Source organism: Colobus angolensis, unplaced genomic scaffold (genome assembly GCF_000951035.1).
Source record: "Colobus angolensis palliatus isolate OR3802 unplaced genomic scaffold, Cang.pa_1.0 Scaffold84, whole genome shotgun sequence".
Taxonomy (NCBI): Eukaryota; Metazoa; Chordata; class Mammalia; order Primates; family Cercopithecidae; genus Colobus; species Colobus angolensis.
The window spans coordinates 5,738,083-5,761,949 of NW_012122265.1; the positions used below are offsets into that span (position 1 = coordinate 5,738,083).

At 35.2% G+C, this 23,867-nt stretch overlaps 1 protein-coding gene across 1 annotated transcript in view; it reads right to left on the minus strand.

The window, feature by feature from the left end:
- RNF180 (ring finger protein 180) overlaps positions 1 to 23,867 on the minus strand; it is a 228,374-nt gene that overhangs the window by 184,025 nt on the left and 20,482 nt on the right. Inside the window, exon 2 of the mRNA XM_011930131.1 lies at positions 8,898 to 9,032. Within this exon, the coding sequence (XP_011785521.1) occupies positions 8,898 to 9,032 (135 nt within the window). The remainder of the gene's footprint in view (positions 1 to 8,897; positions 9,033 to 23,867) is intronic.

Sequence of the window (23,867 nt, forward strand, 5' to 3'; positions counted from 1 at the left end):
CTAATGAATTCTTTAAAACAATCTTATAGAGAATACAAACTGAAATTGACAAATAAAATAACCTTTTCATTATCAGATCCAGAATTTTGCTCTGACTTTTCAAGATTATGTCTACATATAGAGGAAGGAAAGAACGGTGGGAGCGACAGAGGGAGGGAGGAAATTTCTACACTGGTAGAAAGAACAATAGATTATCAATGTCAAAATAGTTAATGGCACTCAACCTATCAATATTTATTCAGTGATTACTAAATACAGTGTTGACCACACAAAGCAAGTAGAGACATACTTATTAATATGCCAGGGATTGTGTTGCATAAAGTTACTTCTATTATTTGTATTAATATTTTAATATTTCACTGTTCTATGTCTTATTTACTATGTACATTTCATTATTTCACTTAATCATATACATTTATCATTTTTTAATCACACAGTATTGATCATAACACTAAAACACCACTACCCACCATAAATTTCGGAAATGCTTTATGAATACTCCTATGAGAATAAACACTGGAGTGACAGTTGTAGGTAGAAGAAAGTTTTGTTTTTTTTTTGAGATGGAGTCTCGCTCTGTCGCCCAATGTACTTACTCTTCTTCTTTTCACTAAATGCGCTCACTATGCACAGGCACTGTCTTAAGAGTTTTTACTGTCTTACGGAGAAGAACACTGAAATAAGAGATCCCAAGCTTCCACATTGCCTCTTATGCCATATAAACTACTATAGTTTTTAGGGCAATAAACTTTCTTATATCTCCAGCCTGTGTATGTTTTAAGGCATGATACTGCTATTCTTCTCTAAGCTTATAAAACTAAAACTGAAGCATATCTTATTTTTAAATTAACTAAAATAAATGTATGTAGGGAGAGGTATGTTTAGAAAAAATTCCACAGCTGATTCTGCTTTTGTACCCCTCAACCCACCCTCCTTCGAGAAAAAATAATATAAAACAGCATATATTTGTTTCTTTTAAATAGCTAAAATTTAAAGTATACTTTCATCTCCTCACAACCAAAAAAAGAGAAATAGCAATTCATACAGGTAGGAAAGCATAAAAAGCTGGGTTGAATCTATAGCATTGTTTCATTTTCTGAAAACTTTACATATGGACCAGGGTAAACACAGACACCTCAATTATAAATGAAAATGCCAACTACTTTCACCTGTATTTACCAACACAGTCTAAGAAAACATATATTTTTTATTTGTAATATTTATTTCCAATATAATTCTACAAGTAAAGAGGATGTACCATTGCTTCTAAGTTTTAAGTCAGTTAATTTTGTAAAAGCACACAAATATATAAATGATAAAACAATTTTTGATGGACATATTTTAAGATGAATGATGAAACTGGAGGCAACTCAATTTGAGGAATTTAAAGCCATCAAAGTATTAGTACAACAAGTTATCTCCTCAGGAAAAATTTGACTGAAAATTAGAACTGTTTCACTAGGATTTAAAAAAAAATTACTAGACAGATTTTCTTTATGTCTCAAATTTCCCACACGGAGGAAGGAGGAAGTAAAAGGAGGAGAAGGTAACAGCAATTTCACATAATAATGTCAGAAAAATGTTGAAAAAATTATATTTGTAAATGAAATAATTTGTTCAAGCAGCAGAGGGAGCCAATGTATTGTTATTTTAATTTTTTCTTTAAGTGTTGGGAATATTCTCAGTTGCTATAACAGAAAAATATCACTTAATTTTAAAATTACAAATTTGATGCCTTATTTTTTATCATTATGTGATCTTTAGTATTTTTAATTAAGTGTAACAAGTTACATGCAAAAAGTTGGTAATATTATATAAAATTTTGGAAGATGTTTAACCCTTGGCATTTCCAATGTAAGCAATAACATTCCCTCAGCTAATTTTTTTTTTTTTGAGACGGAGTCTCTCTGTAGCCCGGGCTGGAGTGCAGTGGCCGGATCTCAGCTCACTGCAAGCTCCGCCTCCCGGGTTTACGCCATTCTCCTGCCTCAGCCTCCCGATTAACTGGGACTACAGGCGCCCGCCACATCGCCCGGCTAGTTTTTTTGTATTTTTTTAGTAGAGACGGGGTTTCACCGTGTTAGCCAAGATGGTCTCGATCTCCTGAACTCGTGATCCACCCGTCTCGGCCTCCCAAAGTGCTGGGATTACAGGCTTGAGCCACTGCGCCCGGCCAGCTAATTCTTTAAATGCGAACCAACTATATTATTTGACTACCGCAGCTAACATTACAGGGAAAAGATTTTGTAACGAAAATGTTATTTAAATTAACATTATTGTCTAAAGCGTCACAAATGTAAAGGAACCAAAATTCTACTGGACTGCCTAGTTTGTCTATTTGTACTTTGAGAAAGTACTTTAAGGGTTAAAAACTTTTTACAATCAAAAGGTCACAATGAACTGAAAAAAAATTAAAATCTCACTTAAAAAGCAAACAGGCTCCCTGCCTCAATTCTTGGTACCTTTCTAATTCACTCTTCACACTATTAACAAACTAATCTTAAAATTCAAAAGTCATGTTACTTCCTCTCATTGACTTCCCAGCTCCTAGGATAAAGATCAAAGTCTTTGACTTACAAGACCATACATGATTTGAACAGTACCCAACTTTCTACTCTCAGATCTTGCCAAACTTCCTCTTCATCTCTGAACTCCAATCATGGCAATCTCTTTTAGTAAACCAGGGATCCACCACAGGGCCTTTGAACATGCTGGTCCTGAATCTTGGAATGTTCTCCCACCTGTACTGTCCTCACTTATCCATCATATCTCCACACAAGTCACTTCCTCAGAAAAGCCTTACAGTTAGGTCCAGCACCCTATCTATATACTACTCTTATGGCTTCCTATACTTTTCCTTTTTGCCACTGAAACAGCTAATAATTTATATCTATATGAGTAACCAATATTTAATATTTATGTAACTGGTCAATATTACAAATATTAAATTATTTCAATATTAAGTTATAAATATCAAACTTTTAATATGATTAATTATACTATAATTAGAATATATTTACAAATGTTATAATATTAATAGAAAATTAAATGATAAATCCTGAAACCTTCACAAGAACATACCATTTCTCTTCTGCTCATCTTTGCATTTCCAGTTCCTATTACAGGACCTGTGTGGTCTAAGTCTTCTTGGGATGCCATCACAAAATACCAGAGACTGAATGACTTAAACAATAGCAATTTATTTTCTCTCAGTTCTAGATGTTGAAGGTTTGAGATCAGGGTACCAGCATGTTCTGGCTCTGGCAAGGGCTCTCTTTCTAGCTTGCAGGTGGCTGATTACTCACTGTGTCCTCACAGGATCTCTTTCTCTTTTCTTCCTTTTATAGAGCCACAGTGCTATTGGATTAGGCCCCATCTTTATGCTCTCATTTAACCTTAATTAACTCCTAAAGACCCTATCTCCAGATATAGTCACACTGCACCTTTAAAATACGCACTTGGAGGGCACACAATTCAGTCCATAGGATAGCATGTGGTAAGACTAGCATGGAACAAATACTGTCACTAAGAAAAGGGAACACAAAGTATTAAAAATGTAGTAAGCAATAAAAATATTTCTTTCAATATTACAGCCATTGAAGGAAAATTACCACCAGAATAATAAAGCCAGAGAGAAAACAAGCAAATTTTCTAACCAAAAGACATGAGGGAGGAGGTATATACTCGAATAATCAATTCAACATTCATCAGTCCTATTCATGTCAGCCACTCCATTGGCAATGGTGTTATACAGATGAAATACTTCATAGCCTGGTGACAGAAGAAGTCATGACCTAATAATTAAAGTGTTTTATTGTTAAGTGTTTTACTATCCCTCAGATCCCAATTACCTGAACCCAGTGGAATTTGGAAACTGCCCCTAAAAGTCTCACAACTACAATGAATGTTGACCAATGATTTCTTTTAAAACCAATGGACACTTTTAACTCTCATTTAGGGTCTTTACATACGGATATATAGTTTGTATGCTAACTCTGCACAAATCCAGGGCAAACCTTTCACAAACTAGCTCCCTCTAGAATTGTGCAGTATACAGTCTGCACACTGAAGGCAATATCTGATCTTTTAGATCTCATTTAACATTTAACATGAATAATCAACACTTTTTTTTCTAGAGAATGTTTGTCCCTTGACTTCCATAATATTGTATCCTAATTTTCAGTTCTATTTTTTCACTTTTTTTCTCCTTTGTGAGAGCTTCAATCTTTTTCTGTCTATCCTATAAATGTTCCTATATGATAGGAACTACGTATCTCTTACTCCATTCATATACTGCATGGTAATCTCATCCACTCTCACAGCTTTACCTAAAATTTACATGCTGATGATCCAGTTTTAGTTCAGATCTCTCTTCTGAATCCCATATCCACATAACCCAGCAGCTTCCTAAAATATTTGAATATTCTACAGGCCATATAAACTTCACATGTCCAAAACCAACAAAACTAACTAAAACTAAGGACGTCACTCCCTAACACAGATTGCACAAATGGAGACTATTTCTGTTATTTTATTTCTACATCTTTAGGGTCTTTATTGTTGTTATTTGTTTTTGTTATTTGCCCACATTTCATCTATCTCAGGCCTGAAGGCAAGGTTGAAGTCCCCTTTTCTCCTCATGGGCACTGCAGATTGTCTGAAAACTCCATTCTAAATTCCCTTTCTCATGTCTTACTGCATGCCAGTGGCTAGATAACTAAAGCTCAAATGTACCAGTTTCCCTTACAGTTTAAATTCCATACCAACCTAACTTTGACACATCTGATACATCCGCTCGACATTACAAAAAATTTCCAGTCAATGGTCAGGGCTAAAGAAGTGTGGTCCCGGAGTGAACAGCTATTGATGTTGTTTCCCCAGTTTCCTTATCCTCTATGTTGTTCTGAGAGCCATTTCACATCTGCATGTAGAATAAAGGAGATAAAGCCATGGGCTCCCTTGGGATGGAAAGAACCTATGGAGAAACTGCCTACATAAAGCTGGTTATAACCTCAGTATGAGGGTAAACAAGAAACCTGTTTCTCAGAAGGGCACACAAGGAAACTTGCCTATCTCAACTTTGATATTCAGTAGCAGGAGAGGAAAAAACATCTTCCCCTCACAATATTTTCTTAAACAGTACAACACACAAAGGACAGAACTAATACATTCATAAATTATGAATTTCTGTTCAACAAAGACACCACAAGAATGAAATATGTTACATAAACTGGAAAAAAATAGTTTCAACACAATAACCAAAAAAAGATTAGTATTTAGAACACAGAATCTCCAAATATCAAAAACAAAACATCTGAATAGAAAAATAGGCAAGAAAAAAATACATTTTGCAGAAAACACACTTGACTTCTGAGAATGAGATGTTAAATGTTGGTGAAGATGTAAAATCACAACAATGCTGAACTACTGCTGGTGAGATTGTCATTTGAAAACAGTATTGTCCAGTAAAGTTGAACATGCACATACCCTATGATGCTGGAACTCCATTTAGAGTAATATTCATGCCCATGTGTGCAAAGATATGCATAAGAAAGTTCACAGCAGCACTGATTATAAGAACAAGACAAATAGATGTAAGTCAAATGGCTATCAACAAAATGAATTATGAAGTTTGAGATATATTACTATACTGGAATACTATAGAGAAGTGGAAATGAACTAAATCTACACTCGACATGGTAATACTGAGTAAAAACAGCAATTTCCAGAATAATCACAGTGTAATTTCATTTACAGAAAATTGAGAAACAAAACACTTACTACATACATGGCTGATTTTTAACTGTATAGTTACTTTAATAGGTGATAAATTTAGCAACCTTTCAGCACAGTACTGATAAAATTACTTTGGGGTCCTAATTGTTTTGTGGTTTCCTTTAAAGGATCCTTTCATGTTCATTTTTAATATTTTGATAATGTATACAGATTTATAAAATATAAAATATGTTTTATAAAGGGAACTTAAAGAAAATGCCAATATGCCCACTACCAAGATTAAAAAATTTAACATTAACATTACTTTAGAAAGCCCCCCTCAGAGTCACTGCTTCATACTAATCCTTCTGCTAAGACTTAACCATGACATTGAATTATTTCTTCATTTTAAAATAATTTGTGTGTATTTTATATAAATTTAGTATATAATTTTTACATATTTTTAAATTACATATGCAATTTTATATAAATGAATGCATTTTTATTTTATAAGGTATTTTCCATGGTTTACATATTTTATTATGTTTATACATTTTATTTTACATATAAATCTACAGAGACAGAAATAAGATTGGTAAGCTGCCTGGGGATGGGAGCAGGACAAACAGACCTGAGGAAACTTTCTGGGGTAATGAAAATAGCTCAAAATTGCAATATAGTAGTGGTGGTTGCACAACTAAAAATCATTAAGTTGTTATCTAACAATGGGTGAATTTTATGGTCTACAAAGTATACTTTAAAATCTGTCAGAAACAAACATATATATGTTCACATATTACCTTTTCTGTGAAGTCTTCTGTGACCAGCCCAGGCAGAATTTTGTTTGCATTCCTCTTTTAGAGTACTCCTCAAATCAGACTATACTGGTTGGCCTATTTTCAACAAGACTTTAGAGATCCTAAGGACCAGAGTATATTTTTTCAACTCTGTACCACTCTTCCACTATCCATCCCAATACATCCTACAGCAGTGCTTGAACTGTTCTTGCTCATTAAATATGTTTTAATGAATGAATAAGTGGGAGTTCTCCAGATAAATAAAAGGATCAGCCACTCTAGTGAGAAGTGACATTGTATGCTATCCTGAAGGAAGAGCAAAGGCAGCAAAGAGAGTGTGGAGGTTATGAGCACAGGCTCTGGAGCCTCACTGCCCAGTCCAATTGCAGCTGCACTTCTTGGTAGCAGTGTGAACCCGGGCAAATTACCTAATCTTCTGTGCCTCAGTTTCCTTATCTAGCAAATGGAGATGATAGGTTATCTTCCTCAAAGAGTTACTGTACGGAATGAAAAATATTTAAAAAGCATTTAAAACAGTTCATAACCAGCAAGTACATAAAAAAGTACTCTACATCATTAGTCACCAAGGAAATGAAAATTAAAGCTATAATGATATATACCACTATACATCTATCAGAATGGCTAAAATTATAAAGACAGAAAAATTAAGTATTGGCAAAGATGTAACTGGAATTCTCATATGTTGCCACCAGAAGTGAACATAAACTTTGAAAAACTACTAACAATTTCTTAAGAAATTAAACTATATCTACCCCCATGACCCCAAAAATCTATTCCTATGCATATATTAAAAAGAAACAATAAAACATGATCACAAAAATTATAAAAATTTTGATAGCAGTTTTATTCATAACTTAAAACTGGAATGAATGCCAATGTCCTTTGGCAGAAAAAAATTGATAAACTGTGGTATATTCACAAATGGCACACGGCTCAGGAGAAAAAAGGAACACACTACTGACACATGCAAAACATAAATCTCTAAAACACTATGCTGACAAAAATAAGTCAGGCACAAAAGAGTGCATGCTGTATTATTCCATTTGAAGGAATGTAAAGAACAAGCAAACCTAGACTATGGTGAAAGACGTCAGTGAGAAGGAGACCACTGCCTGCAGAAGGGCAGGAGAAAAATTCCTCAGGTGATGCAAATGCGTATCTTGATCTGATTCATGGCAGGGCTGATAAAACTTATCAAGTTGTACATTTAATTTTTGTATTACATGTTAGTTATATCCACCAAAATACTCTTACCATAAAACGTTTTGTATTTTTTCCTAATTAAAATGTTATTTCAAGTCATTAAAAAGTATTTGGTTTGAGACTAGCCTGACCAACACGGTGAAACCCCATCTCTACTAAAAAATACAAAAATTAGCCAGACATGGTGGCGGGAGCCTATAATCCCAGCTACTTGGGGGGCTGAGGCAGGAGAATCACTTGAACCTGGGAGGTGGAGGTTGCAGTGAGTAGAGATCGTGCCATTGCACTCCAGCCTGGGCAACAGAGCAAGACTCCATCTCAAAAAAATAAGTATTCGGCATGTAGTAAGTATCCAATCAAAGTTATCTACTATTATCAGTTTCGACTGGCTAATTTGTTAAAGTAGAAGGGAAACCATCATTAACAAATATAACTGAGGTAAAACTGCGAAACAAACAGAAACCAAACGCTCAGTATGTCGCTCAAAGAAGCAGAAGAAAACAATGACAGGTGATTACAGTCACTCTCTCTGTTAAATTCAGAATTCCCTCCAAACTCCATTAATTAACTAGTTTCTAGTTCATGCCTCTTTGATACTACTCTTAGAGAAGTGAAGGAATTTTTATTCTTGTTGTTTAAAAACACTCATTTTTTTATCAGGATGACCAAACATACACTTGAATATTATTCAGGTTTTCCTATGGGTTACTTTTATATTATACATGAACTTTCTCTTCTAGGCCCATAGAGAATACAAAAAAAAAAAAAAAAAAAAAAAAACCTATACAACTAGTTTCCAATTCTTACTAGGATTCTGAATTTAATTGTGCAGTGATTACTGAGGCTCACTCATAGTGGTAATAAAAAACATTGACTATTATCTTCAGCTTATGCCTGTAACATTGCACTTAAAACACTGATGTCATATTAACATTAGTAATTAAAGGCAAAATTAATTTTAACTGTGGAAGGGGGATTCTTTTTGAATACCACTTTAGAATGTTTTCAGTGGGTCAGGTGAAATAAGGTAAGAGTCAAAGAGTCATGACAAAGAACTATAAATATTCTTAATAAGGTAGAGAAGAATAAGTGTGCATGTGTGTGGATATGCCCACAGCACTCCTCTACGAGGAAACAAAGACTGGAGTTACCAATACTCACCTTAATCACTTGATTCTCAAGATACTCCATAAAACAACCAGAGCTTGCTATACATTTTCTACATTTCCAACAACGAAGAATACTTGTTTCCTCTTGACTATGATTTTTAGTTGTCAATTCTTTGCTTCTTTTCATCTGTGGAAACAATAATGCATTTTTAGAATGTTAAACTGTGAGATAAACTGGACTTTCTAAATCCTTAGCACAGCATTAGCTACAAGTGGAGCATAAAGCAGTGAACTACCATTTATTAAGGTACCTATTAGTTATCAGGTCTTAGGTTTGGGGTACTCTATACATAACATCTGAGATTGAAAATTCCAATGAATTATGATGATATATTATGTTAGTGACTACCAGCTTATTTTCTTTGTGCAAAAAGTTTTATATCTACTGCTTTTCACTTGACTCTCACTAAAAGTGGTAAAACAATCTGTAGAGTCAATTCAGTAAGTTACTGCAGGAGTTATTTTGTTTGTTTGTTTTTAGACAGGGTCTCACTCTTGTAACCCAGGCTGTGGTACCATGGCACAACCATAGCTCACTATAGCCTCGAACTCCTGGGCTCAAGCAATCCTCTTGCCTCAGTCTCCTGAGTACCAGGGACTACAGGAGTGCACCACTACGCCTGGCTAATTTTTTTTTTTTTTACTTTCTGTAGAGACAGGGTCTTGCTTGGTAGCACAGGCTGGTATCAAATTCCTGGCTTTCTAAGCAATCCCCCTGCCTCAGCCTCCTAAAGTCCTGAGATTACAGGCGTGAACCACTGCACTTGGCCTATAGTGGTTTTAAAGAGTCATGACAAAGAACTAAATATTCTTATAAGCAGGATGTTTTGAATAGTCATACCATTAAATTTTAAAAATAAGATTTACCGCGTTGTTAATTCTATGAAAGTTGGAAGTGTCTACTTTAAATTGATAGCAAAAATCCTTTATCCTGAAAGCAACAGTCTCCATTATATTGTACTTATTGGTACAGTTAACTATATACTACCTCTGGTATATAATCAAGCAAGACTCAGAGAACAGCCCCACCAATTTTACAATCTATTTTTGCACCTGAGATTTTATGTCACTACTTTGATTTAAACCAATTTGGGATAATAGTTTCACACTAATATATAACAATTCCAAGATAGGTACAGGGTGTTAAATAACTTGTCTGGTAATTATCCATTATAAAGAAAGGCAATATTAATTTATCAGGCTACTCACATGGGCCTGCCTAGTTCCCTGGCCACATTTCATTTGTTCATTCATTTCTCATTCATCCAACATTTATTGAAAGCTACCTATGTGCCAGACAATGAGTCAAACTCTGGGAACATGAAAATGAGTAAAACTTACTTTCTGTCTCAGAGGTGCTCACTATGCTACAGATCAGCAGTTTTTCAACTGTAGCACATAGAATCGCTTGGGAAGCTTTAAAAAAACAGTGATGCCTAGGTCCCACTCCTAGAAATTTTTACTGACTCTGAGATGGGGATGGAGGTAGAAATGGACATTTAAAAAAAAAAAAATCCCCAAGGGAATCTATAGTATGGTCAGGGTGAACACAGAGACATGTGTACAATTAACAATGAAGTAAAATGCAACTATAAGAGAGGGAACATGGACAAACAGTAATCAACTTTAAAGGTAGGACTTAAAGAACTCTGGCTGAGAGGGCACAGCAAGCCGCTCTAGTTCAGACCTTCAAGTAGATAAGCTGCAGTTTTGTACTACTGACCCATCTTCAGAATGCATCTTAGCCCAGTTGACCACTCCATTTTAACTGCAACCTCAATGACCACCAAAAATCATTTAATTTGGCCCGGCATGGTGGCTCACACCCGTAATCCCAGCACTTTGGGAGACCGAGGTAGGTGGATCATCTGAGGTCAGGAGTTCGAGACCAGCCTGGCCAACATGGTGAAACTCTGTCTCTACTAAAAATACAAAAAACTAGCCGTGTGTGGTGGCACAAGCCTTGTAGTCCCAGCTATTCAGGAGGCTGAGGCAGGAGAATTGCTTGAACCCAGGAGACAGAGGTTGCAGTGAGCCAAGATCATGCCACTGCACTCCAACCTGGGCAACAAGAGTGAAACTCTCTCAAAAAAAAAAAAAAAAAAAAATTTGCTTAATTTGCAAATGTCCTGCCCTCCTCTTTCTTCATTGTTGAAGCACTAACACATTTAACTTTAGTATTCTTCTTTCCTCTCTATATCCTTCTTAGCCTCTTTTATCTTCATCACCCTTTTAATCAGTGGTCCTCAGCCAGGATAGGGACTGTAGGGAGGAGTCATATCAAAACCAAGTATGGAGAAACTCCACATCTGCCTGTGCCCTCCAACCCTGAGATACCTGCCCTCTTCTCCCTGAAATTTTTCCATGCCTTCTTGGGGTACAACTATGTAGTAGAAAAAAAGCCTGTAGGAGATTATTGTAAGTCTTCATTTAAACACTGAAAACTATACTCACTCTGTGTGATAATTCTTCTGTATCAATGATTTTTACATCCATAGATCTGTTTTGGTCTTGTTCCAAAGCTCTAATACAGTATTTTCAATTTCCAAATGCCAATGCACATCTCTCTATGAATCTCCTTCAGGGCCTTTGTACTGGCTGTTCACTCTTCATAGATCTGAGCTATTCTACACAGTAGCTACTAGTCAGACATGCTTATTGAGTGCTTGAAATGTGACTTATCTAAATTGAGATATCCAGATTTTGAAGTGTTGGTAGAAAAAAAGAACGTTAAATATCTCAATATTTTTAAGTACATGTTGAAATAATACTTCTAATATACCGAGTTAAGGAAAATGTATTATAAAATTAATTTAACTTGTTTCTTTGTACTTGTTTATGTAGCTTTATAGATAAGGTCTGCATTGTATTTCTACTGGATAACATTTGTCTAGACCTCCTCACCTCTCCTGGGTCTCTGCATGGTTGGCTCCTTTCTCATCATTTAGATCTCGGTTCAATGTCATCTCCTCAAATATAAAGAATAAGGAACCCCTTGAATTACTTAAATACAAGTCAGTGGGCCCACAATCTAAGAGATTCTAATTCAGGGTTTCTAAGATATAAATCTTTGCATAAAGTTCAAATTTATCACTTATAACACGGCCAAATATCCATGTCTGAATATACAGTTTGCCAATCATTCAAGTAAAACATAATGTGCCGTGAAAAGGTACCTAGTTCAACTCTCAACCAAAACAACTGAACATGGATTTTTCCTCAAGACCATCATCAGCCATCAGTAGACTGCAGAAGTGCTCTATGGGTTCTTCTCATTTTTTCCCACAAAGAAACATTTAAAAGATGTACTTAAAAGTAAAGATGTAATAAAATATTATTTACTGCTTCAATAAACGGGTTTGTGGCATCTGTATGGTGGTAAAGAATAAAATGACTTCTAGTACAGATTGTCACCATTGCCTTGATTTTGCTAAGGGACCCGCAGTTTTACCCACAATCGCTTTTGTATTATTTGTGCAAATGTCAACACAGTGAAAAAGGCAAACGACATCTTAATATTACCAAGAAAACAGTTTTGACCATATTCTTTGAAAAGGTCTCACAGACACCAGGGGCATGAACCACATTTAGAAAAATGCTACTTTATGCAAAACAGCTGTCTCAAAAATGTTGTTTTTGAAAATCTTACTTCTCAACAACATTCTTCAAAATATTTAGGAATGATAGATGAGTCCCTATAGAGAAACATATTTATAACAGATTAGGTTGAAATTTTTTATAATACCAAGCACTGGAATTATAATCTCCATAACGAAGTTGCATTTATTTGTCTATCCTTTGCTATTTGCTACACTTTATGGTAAAATACCAGCATTTGGCACAGTAATAATTCCACATTCCTGGGTCTCTAGTCTTTGCTGACGTTTTTATTTGTTATTCGTAAATCTAAACTTGAGATGAAGTGGACAAAATTATAAATTAAAATTAATCTAAAGTTAGAAAATACGAATAAAACAAAACAATTTTTAATATTGAAACAGAACTCAGATATCTTCTCCAAAGCAAGTTGGAAGGAGGATATAAGCATAAATGTTGTAACTGCCAAATTTTACCAATCTTTTATGAAATAATTTTTATAACCTATAAACTGTAGTCCAGAAAACAGAAAAGAAAAAACAGGTCCTCCAAATAATTCTGTAAGAGTAATACAACTTTGACATATTAATTAGACAAGGAAATATAAAACTAGACAAGGTGAGTATGAGAAAAAAAAACCAATCTATTTACAAACATAGATGCTAAAATTCTAAATAAAATATTAGCCAACAGACTCCATCAATGAATTAAAATAATAATACATTTTGACCAAGTAAGATTACTTTCAGGAATTCAAGAATGGTCAAAATTGGGTGAAAAACTATTCAATATACTGAAATGAAAGATTAAAAGAAAAACATGCTCATCCTAAAAACTGCAAAAAATAAAACCCTTGGTGAAATTCAACATTTAGTCAGAAATGAAAAACAAAACCAAAAAACACCACCCTAGCAATAGAAGGAAACTTCCTTAACCTGAGAGAAAGGGAATTTATCAAAAACATTAGCAATTATATATTACTTGATGGTGAAACTTTAAAATCATTCCATTAAAATCAGGGATAATACCATGATGCTCACTATTTTTCCTATTATCCAAATTTGTAGCACAACTCCTAGCTAATGCTAGTAAATAAGAGATACAGCATCAGAAAGCGTTAAACAGTGGGGGGGGGGGGGTGACTAAGTTCCTGTTAATATATGACTTCATTTTTTGGTTTTTAGGTTACAGGTGTTTCCATCTTGTTAGAAATACAGCAGGCCCTTGAATAACATTGTTTTATTCAATATCACCTAGTTATAAAATTGATGAGGAAAGGAAAGTCAATTTCCATTGTAACACTGATGAGAAAAATAATCAACTCCTGACCAGAGCCACTGTCTGTGTGGAGTTTGCATGCTCTCCGCAAATCTGTGCAGGTTTTCTGTGGGCACTGTAGTTTCCTCCCATGTCCCAAAGATGTACATATTAGATTAACTGGCATGTCTTAATGGTGCCAATCTGAGACAGTGTGAGTGCATCCTGTGATGGAACGGTGCCCTGTCCAGGGCTGGTTCCCACCTTGCACCCTGAGCTGACAGATTACGTTTCTGCCAGCTGCAACCCTGAACTAGAATAACTAGGTGAATATTGATCTTATTTTCTTAAATGTCTTGATTTCTTAAATGTCTGTATAGCTTACATTTACTTTAATACTTAATATTAGAAGTGTTTTGGTCTTTACTTAAAAGTTTGATAATGTTTTTGTGACCAGAAATATGCCATAGGAAATTAACTCTTATTTATATCAATTAGCCAATGGTAAAATTGGTTTCATTATATTAATTCCGATTAAAGTTGTAGTTTCCAAGAATTTATCAATGACATTAAGTAAGGACTTACTGCACATAAATAACAACAGTTAGCAAGTTTGTTCCCTGATGCTGAGGAACTGGGGAGAACACATGTATGAATAAACAAAACTTACATTACACACACACATGTTGGGGTCTGCGTGTTTCCTAAACAAAGGAATGAACACACAAGACAACACAAGACAAGACAAACATGGCGGCCGCCCCGAGCAGCACGCTCTTCTTTATTTTATACATGCTTGTGGAATTTTATCACGTCACAAGAAACGAGTTGTTTTTATGTCACAAGTTGTTTTTATGTCATGAGTTGTTTTTCTGACCTTTCCCTAACTTTCCAATTTCTTAAGATGCTTAAACATTAACCAGTTCCCAGAGTGCTGTTTACAGCCGACTCCTTTGTTCTTCCTGTTTGCAGAGAAGAAACGTCATGCTTTGTTTGCAAGAGCATAACTATCGGGAACTCTCGTTTGCAAGCATGTGGTCCTCTACATCACACACACAACACCCCTTTGATATGGTATTTCTTTATTTCCTAACTACACAGGAGGTGGTTAATAAGTACTTACTAAAATGATTTTCACTACACCACTTTCATATACTTGGTATATAAAACTTTCCTATATTAGTAAATATGCTTGGTTTAAACATGTTTAAATTCAACTTTTGGACTTACATGAAATAACTCTCAGTATTACTAATCAGTCAGAAGACACTCTACACCCAATATGTACATTTCTCACTAGGATAACTGGTGAGGATAAGATCATGGAAAATATTTTCCTATATAGTTTTCCTTATTTGAAGGAGAAACTGTACTACTCAAAACAAAACAAAACAAAAAAACTCCTGGGAAACAATGTTAAATTTATAAATAAGGCAACATAATACCTGATAAGCTTCTGTGGTACTAGAAATATACTAATTTCTAACATACTATTAGCTTTCCTACTCTGCGTACTGCTATTTTACATACATAAATACATGTTCAGTTTGTGAAGTCATTTGCTGTATACTTGTGATCTGTTCATTTTTCTATATGTATATTTCAATATGAAAATTTCTTTTAAAATTTGTAACTTTAAAGCGTGTCTCTCTTCCTTTCCCTCTTTTCCTCTCATCAATATAACCTCATGCTTGCCTCTGTTTGATAACAGTAGGTAAAGAATGCCCAATATGGGGCAGTGTCTACAGTGACAACTCTTATTATTGGGCCCTGGTTAAAAGGTCAAAGTTTTACGGTAGGTAAAAGTCAAGTCCTTGCAATGAGACAAGAAATCACAGATGTGTTTTCACACCATTGCCCATATGGGGATTACTTATCCATTACCAAGGAAAAACTGGAGAACAAGAAAGTGTGGAAACGAACCCAGGCTGATCTTTCATTATTAAAGTGATATATAACACAGACAAATTTATATGTGGATAAACAGTACTAGCCCTTGTCACTACCAAAGAACTGGTTAAATGCTAAAGAAGACTTTCATAATCCAAATCCTAAGTAACTGGGAATGGGCCAAGATAGAAAGATCTAATGTAAAGCTGACAACCTCTCAAAACAGGTAACTTCGTGATTTGCCATCCTTTATATTGACTGATGTTAGTTATTTTTTTAAAAAAAGCTTTATTAAGATATAAATGGTATACAAAAATTGCATATATTTAATATATACATTTATCTGATGACTTGAGACATATGTATACGCCCAAGATTCTACCACCACAATCAAGGTACCAGATATATCCATCATTACCAAAAATTTCCTTGTCCTTTGTAGGGTTTGGTTTTGGTTAAGAACACTTAAAATGAAATCTATCCTCAAAGTATTTTAAAGTGCATAACACTGTATTGTTAACTATAGGTAATATATTACACATCAGATCTGTAGAACTTATTCATCCTACATAACTAAAACTTTATACCCGTTAAGCAAGAATTACCGATTTCCTTTCCCCATCCCGACCGTCACAATTCTATTCCCTACATCTATGAGTTTGGCTACTTTAGATAACCTCATATAAGTAAAATAATGTATTTGCCATTACGTGATTGCCTCATTTCACTTAGCATAATGTTCTCTAGGTTCATCCATGTTGTCACAAATGGTAGGATTTCCTTCTTTTTCGATGCTGAATGTTTCACTCTATATATATGCCAAACTTTCTGCAAGCATTCATCTGTCAGTGGGCACCTGGATTTTTCTCTCCTCATTTTGGCTACTCTGAATAATCCTGAACTGAACATGAGGATGCAGTTATCTCTTTGAGATTGTTATTTCAATTATTCTGTATATACATCAGACATAGGATTGCTGGATTATGTGGCAGTTCTATTTTTAATTTTCTGAAGACCTCCATACTGTTTTTTGTTTGTTTGTTTACTGAGATGGAGTCTCACTCTACTGCCCAGGCTGGAGTGCAGTGGCGTGATCTCGGCTCACAGCAACCTCTGCCTTCTGGGTTCAAGCGATTCTCCTGCCTCAGCCTCCTGAGTAGCTGGGATTACAGGCATGTGCCACCATGCCCAGCTAATTTTTGTATTTGTACTAGAGATGGGGTTTCACTGTGTTAGTCAGGCTGGTCTTGAACTCCTGACTTCATGATCCGCCAGCCTCGGCCTCCCAAAGTGCTGGGATTACAGGCGTGAGCGACCGTGCCTGGCCACTCCATACTGTTTTTAACAGTGACTACACCATTCGATATTCCCATCAAATGTGTACAAAATTTCTCTACATCCTGGCCAACACTTACATTTTGTTTACTTGATAACATCCTAACAGATGGGAGGGAATATTTCATTGTAAATCTGAACTGCCTTTCCCTGATGATTACTGATATTAAGAACACTTTCATATATTAGTGGCCGTACATCTTCTTTGCAAAAATGTCTATTCAAGTCTATTACCCATTTTTAATTGCTTGTTTGCTATCTCAAAATCAGGCATATATGATCAAGTGATCTTTGACAAGGGTGTCAAGAACACAGTGGGGGAATAGGACAGTTTCTTCAACACATGATGCTGAGAAAACTGGACACCCACATGCAAAAAAAAAAAAAAAATGAAATTGGACCCCTATCTTACACCATATGCAAAAAACAACTCGAAATGAATTAAACACTTAAATGATAAGATCTGAACCTGTAAAACTCCTGGAAGAAAACAGAGTTTTTTGGCATTGGGTTTGGCAAGGATTTCTTGAATTTGACACAAAATGGACAGGTAATAAAACCAAAAATAGACAAGTAAGACTACTTTAAACCAAAAAGTTCTGCACACAAGGGAAACAATCAACAGAGTGAAAAGGCAGCTTATAGAAGGGGATAAAAATATTTTGAAACCATTTAGATAAGGTGCTAATATAAAAATATATATTAATCTTTTAAAATTCAATAGCAAAAAATAAGCCAATTAAACACTGACATATTAGTCTTTAAAGTCATTAGACAACAAAAAAAATATGTTGTATTTCATGCATTGACCTTTGTAAAATAGTCTATATTTTCTATCAGAATAGTAAAGAAAGACAATTTCCAATTTTAGTGCTTTCTAGCAGTTTCATCACTTTGTATAAACATCTAAGAATCTGGGGGGGGGGAAGAGAAGGATGAACAGGTGAAATGTAGGACAATTTTAGGGAAATGAAATAATACTGTATGATATTGTAATGGTGGATACATGATGTTATACATTTGTCAACACCCACAGAACTATACAACTCCAAGAATGACTCCTAATGTAAATTATTAATTTTAGTTAATATTCATTGATCAATTGTAACAAGTATACCACATTAATACAAGACATTAATGATAGGAGAAACTGTAGGGTAAGAGGAAGTATTCTGTACTTTCCATACAGAAATAAATGGGAACTTTCTGTAACTTTCTACTCACTTTTTCTATGAACAGACTACTCTAAAAATAGTCTATGAATTTAAAAAACTAATTATTTCGACATCTAATAACAATACCATCTACTCAAAGCTATTGGCATTCATTAACAAAAAAAGGAGAAGTTTACTTTTGTCTTGAGTTTTTACACCCTTCTTTTGAAATTTAATATCAGCATTGGTTTTCTAAATGTAAAAAAAGTTATACTTTGTCAGTATGATATATGTACTAGTCTGCTTGGGTTTCAATAACAGAATACCACAGACTGGGGGGCTTACATAACATAAATTTATTTTCTCAAAGCTCTGAATGGTGGAAACTCAAAATTAAGATGCTGGCAGGGTGGTTTTCTGGTGAGGCTTCTCATTTTGGCTCGCAGACAGCCACATTCTTGCTGTGTCCTCACATGGCCTTTCCTCTGTGCATGTGTATTTCTGGTGTCTCCTCCTCTTCTTTTAGGGACAGGAGTCCTACCGGGTTACAGCCCCACCCTTTTGATCTCATTTAACATTAATTACCTCCTTAAAAACCTTATCTCCAAATTGGGGGTTAGGACTTCAACATATGGATTTAGGGGAGAGGACACAATTCAATGTGTAACATTCCTCCCTCTGGACTCCCAAATTCATGTTCTCTTCACATGCAAAAAAGCATTCACTCCATCCCAACAGCTCCCAAAAGTCTTAACTCACGTTAGCATTAACTCCAAATCCAAAGTCTCATCTAAATATCATCTAAATCAGGTATGGATGAGACTCAAAGTCTGACTAATCATGAGGCAAAATTCCTCTCCAGCTGTGAAACTGAAAACATGCAATGTATACGCTTCTCAGATACAATGGTGGCACATGCATAGGGTTGCCATTCGGAATCATTCCAAAAGGAAGAAATCAGAACAAAGAAAGGGGTGGCAGGTCACAAGCAAGTTCATAACCTAGCAAGACAAATTCCATTAGATATTAAGGTACAGTAATAATCCTTTCTGGCTTAATGGTCTGACCTACAGGCCCACCATAACAGTGGCTTTGCTTTCTTGGCCCACTGAGATGGTAGGCCTGCTCCCTTGGCTCTGGGTGGCAGCCTTGCCCCTAAGGCTATGGGCACAAGTATACAAATATTCAACTGCTAAAACTGAAGAGATGGCCCTAAACTCTGAAACTGAGGAAGAAACAGCCTTAGACCTGTGAGTCTGTGTGCTCTGGGCCTGTGGAGGCATCTCTGTATCATCTTCAGGTCCTTATCTTTTGTTGAAGTTGATAAGGCATATTCATAGCCAGATAGGCCTGTGGTCCTTTTCTGTAGAATCCCAGAAATCTGAAAGCCTTCCTTTATTTTATCCTGTCTTGTCTCCTTTAATCCAAAATGGCAGTATCTCTGCTGCTATAATCCCATCACAGTTTTATGAATGGAAAGATTGTCCAACCATACATTGAGTGTCCTCTCCAGAACATGCTTTCCAATATTTATTATATAATATAAACAGTCTGAGAATTTTCAGAATCTTAATTTCTGGTTCCCTTTAGCTTAAAATTCCTTATACAATTCATCTTTCTCCTTTTGAGGTGACTGTAAGCGGTAAGGAGAAAGTGGGCCACATCTTCAACATTTTGCTTACAAATCTCCTCTGCTAAATACTCAAGGTCATCACTCACAAGTTCTACCTTCCACAAAGCACTAGAATACAAATCAGCCAAGGTTTTTCTTTTTATTTTGTTGCCACTTTATAACAAGGACTACCTTCTTCCAATTTCCCACAACACAGTCCTCATTTCTGTCTGAGACTTCACCAGAATCATCTTTAACATCCACATTCCTACCAATGACTCTTTCAAGTCAATCTAGGTTTTTTCTAACAGAGGCACCAAAACTCTTCCAGCTTCCATATGTTACCTAATTCCAAAGTGTTTCTACATTTTTATGTGTTTGTTACAGGAGAATACTAATTCACAGTACCAAAATATGCACTATTCTGCTTGGGCTACCATAACACAATACCACAGACTGGGTGGCTTAAACCAAAGAAATTTATTGTCTTATCGTTCTGGAGGCTGAAAGTCTAAGATCAAGGCACTGGCAGGGTTTCTTTCTGGTAAGACCTCTCTTCTTGGCATGCAGATGGCCATTTTTCTGCTGAGTCCTCACATGTCCTTTCCTCTGTTTGTGTATATTTCAGATGTCTCTTCCTCTTCTTATAATTACACTAGTCCTATTAGATTGGGGTCTCACCCTGTGACCTCCTTTAACCTTAATTTTCCCCTTATGCCCTCATGTCCAAATACAGTCACATTGGGAGTTAAGCCTTTAACATATCAATTTTGAGGCAGGGTGTGAGGGACACAATTCAGCCCATAACAGTACCTATAGAACCCAAGACAGTCCTCCCAATTTTGTCATTATTAGAATGCTCATGTTTATGATGTGTCTTTCTGTTTTACCACATGCATAACATGCATGTCGTGGTACAAAAAAAACTCACCAAATTAAATATTTCTCAAAGGGTAAAAATCCTGTTAGTGAACAAGAAAGAAAAATCAAGAAGAGAAATGACCAAAGAATTTAGAGCTCTCTTAGCAATTATCAATATATTTCTTAAAACTTAAGATAAAAATTCAAGTGAGGTAAAATTGATAAATTTACAAAAGGAGCAAAGCATACCAACTTAGAAAATAAAATGCTTAAATAATTTAGCCAGTTCAAACCATCTCAGGGCAAATAATATTTCTAAATTTTGTCTTTAAAAAAAAAAAACAAACTATCCATACCTCCTGGGCACTTAAAAATATGTACATATACTTTGTTTGCTTACAAGCACCATAATGTATTTGTAACCATTAAGTTTAGCATAATTAATCACCTAAAGGTTGTATACTATAAGTGTTCAGTACTTTATGTCTCCAGAAAATGAGAAAGAACATTCCTTTTGTAGATATAAAGAAATATCATGTTCTTAATGTAAGGGAAATCTCATTGTTATACAGGGCACAGCAATCCCAACAATAATCCGTAACTGCTTTGTTGAAGTGGGCCTTGGAATCCGTGGCTGTTCACATGAGCAGAACACCATACATAATAACTCTGTCAGATGAGCTGCACAGATATTAATTATTTTGTAAAACTGATTACATGTCAGCTCGCCCTACTGATACTGAATCTTCTTGACGTCTATTTTTGAGTACGGAAGAACTGAAATAAAAGGAGTCCAAATCCAAGCAGGCCACAGCAAAGAAATGCTAGCAACACTATAGTCAATGATCTGTGAAATACTACAAAAACGTAAAATAGCTGAGTTTGCAAAACACCAATCACCAAATCTGTTTGTGAATCATTTAAGAATACCTTAGGACACAAAAAGTAATCCTATGTTAAGTAGAAATTAAAACAGCTTCTCACAGTTATGGCCAGATGCTGATGGAATGTATGTACCTTACTTAGTTCAATGAATATTTCAAGTACCGGTATTATTTGGTGACAGAGTTTGTAATCCAGGATCCCTCTCATATTACTGTTCAATCTTGGTGAAAGATATCAGATACTTCATCTACACAAACAGACTATGTCAGGTGATTTCTAAACTGTCATTTTATAATTCTATGCTGCATTAATGAAAACTGCATTTGAAACTGCTAATTTATTAACTCAAACTGTCCAACACAAATTACAGAGAGAGAGACCACAGTCTTCTTAAATAATTGTTGGTGTTACATACTTCTGTGTTTGAACATGATAAAGTCAACTTCAACAGTTTCAATGGTTCTGCATATAATTTGGTGTTCGCATCTATAAGTATTTTTCCCATCTCCATCTAGCCACCTCTCACCTTCCTTATCTCTACTTCTCTTCTATCTTCTCTGGGTTTGTTGAGTTAGGCATAGTCCAATGCATAATAAACAACCTTAATGACAAAAAGTAATATGAATTTGGCATTGTACTTGCTACCAGTACTTCATATCTTGTCCCATAGGTTCTTAAGTCACACACTTCAATTAAAGTTGAATAGCACTTTATTTTTGTAAACTGACTCATTTTCCCTTTTCTTTTTCTTACAAACATATCTCAGGCACTTATTCTTAAATGCCCACTGCAGTCTTTCAATCCAAGTGACACCTTTAAGAATTATAAAATATTACTGAAGAAATGCAGACGTGTTCTGATTAGTTCTGCCCATTTTAATTGCTATCTCTCTTTCATAAAAGAATGAATTTTAAAGACGAATGAAAGTAATAATAAACAGGACCCATATATTCACTGACTTTTTACATACTACTTTCTTATGGGAAAAGTATATGAAAGGTAGAAATTGCATGCAGAATTAAGAGAATTGTACAAAATGCTGAAATACACTTTTCAAAATGGTGTGTGCATGTCAGTATTTATATGGGACTTTCAGAAATCACCATATGATGAATACACAAGTTCTGGTTCCAAAGAAGAGTTTTCATTATTTTTGGAGATTCTTGAGCAATCCAGGACATGATACATCTAAATACAATTTTAATAAAGGTGCCAATAATATTTCTGATTGGACCATAAAGATACAGTAAAGAAGAAAATAAAATCAGGAAATTTCTTTTCAGTTAATATTCAGTAATTATTTGCTGAGAAACTATTATTTTGTCACAGAACATAAAGAATAACAAAGACATGTGCTATGAAAGCATATGAGAGGGTGAGAGGGGTTCTAAGCCAGTTGACTGGGAGAGAACAGGCAAAAATTGTCAGGGTTCTCAAAGGAAAATATCTAAATAAAGACTTGAGCCTGAACTCAAATGGAGCCTTCTTCCCCCAGCTGCTTCTCAGGTTGACTTCTTAGAAGGGGAAATATGGGCTAAAACATATTTACCTTATGTGAAATATATTAATATGACATAAAGCATTGTTTTAACCAAATGTGGATAGTAAGTATTTGTCTAATTTGCCATACTCTTACTAGATACATATATTCTTCTTGATGTATCAGCAATCAAGAAAGGATTCAGATGAAAGGCGGCTTCATAGACAAGCACATTGACTTGGCTTCAAAATCATTATTACTTCAGGGCAGGAGGAATTGTCACACACAGAGACATTTTGTTTGATACAGACGCAAGTATACAAGGTTACCCAAAAGATATGGCTCCAAAAAATTGCCAGATAATGGAGGAAAAAAAAAAAAAAAAAAAACGAGGTATCTCCTAGCAGATAAAACCCTGACCAATAAAGCAGAAGCCGAGAAATTTGGGCTTGTTTACTTATTTATCCCCTCATCTTCCCCAAAAGAGAGTTTTACATTTCTAGAACTTTTGTTTGCTCTGTTCCTAAACAGCTTTTACCTTTGTTCATCTGATACCTTCGTTCATCTGTTACCTATGCCTTTGTGTAGTACTTATGTCTTTGAGTTACCAGATACCACACTAATGTGTACATCTGATTCTTCCTCTACTTGTAAGCTCCCAGAGAAAGGGCATAAGCAGTAGCTCAAGTTTTTGTAGACCCCCTCAATAACACAGACAGTCTTGTGTGTGAGTATATATCTTGCTGAAATGAATTTATGGCAATTAGAGCTACTGTTCTCTCTTTGGGCATTGAAAGGAAATTCAAACATATCAGGTACAAACCACATTCTTTATTTCATTTAAATTCACCTAAGAGCCAAACCAATGTTTAAGTACATTAGGTTGAATTA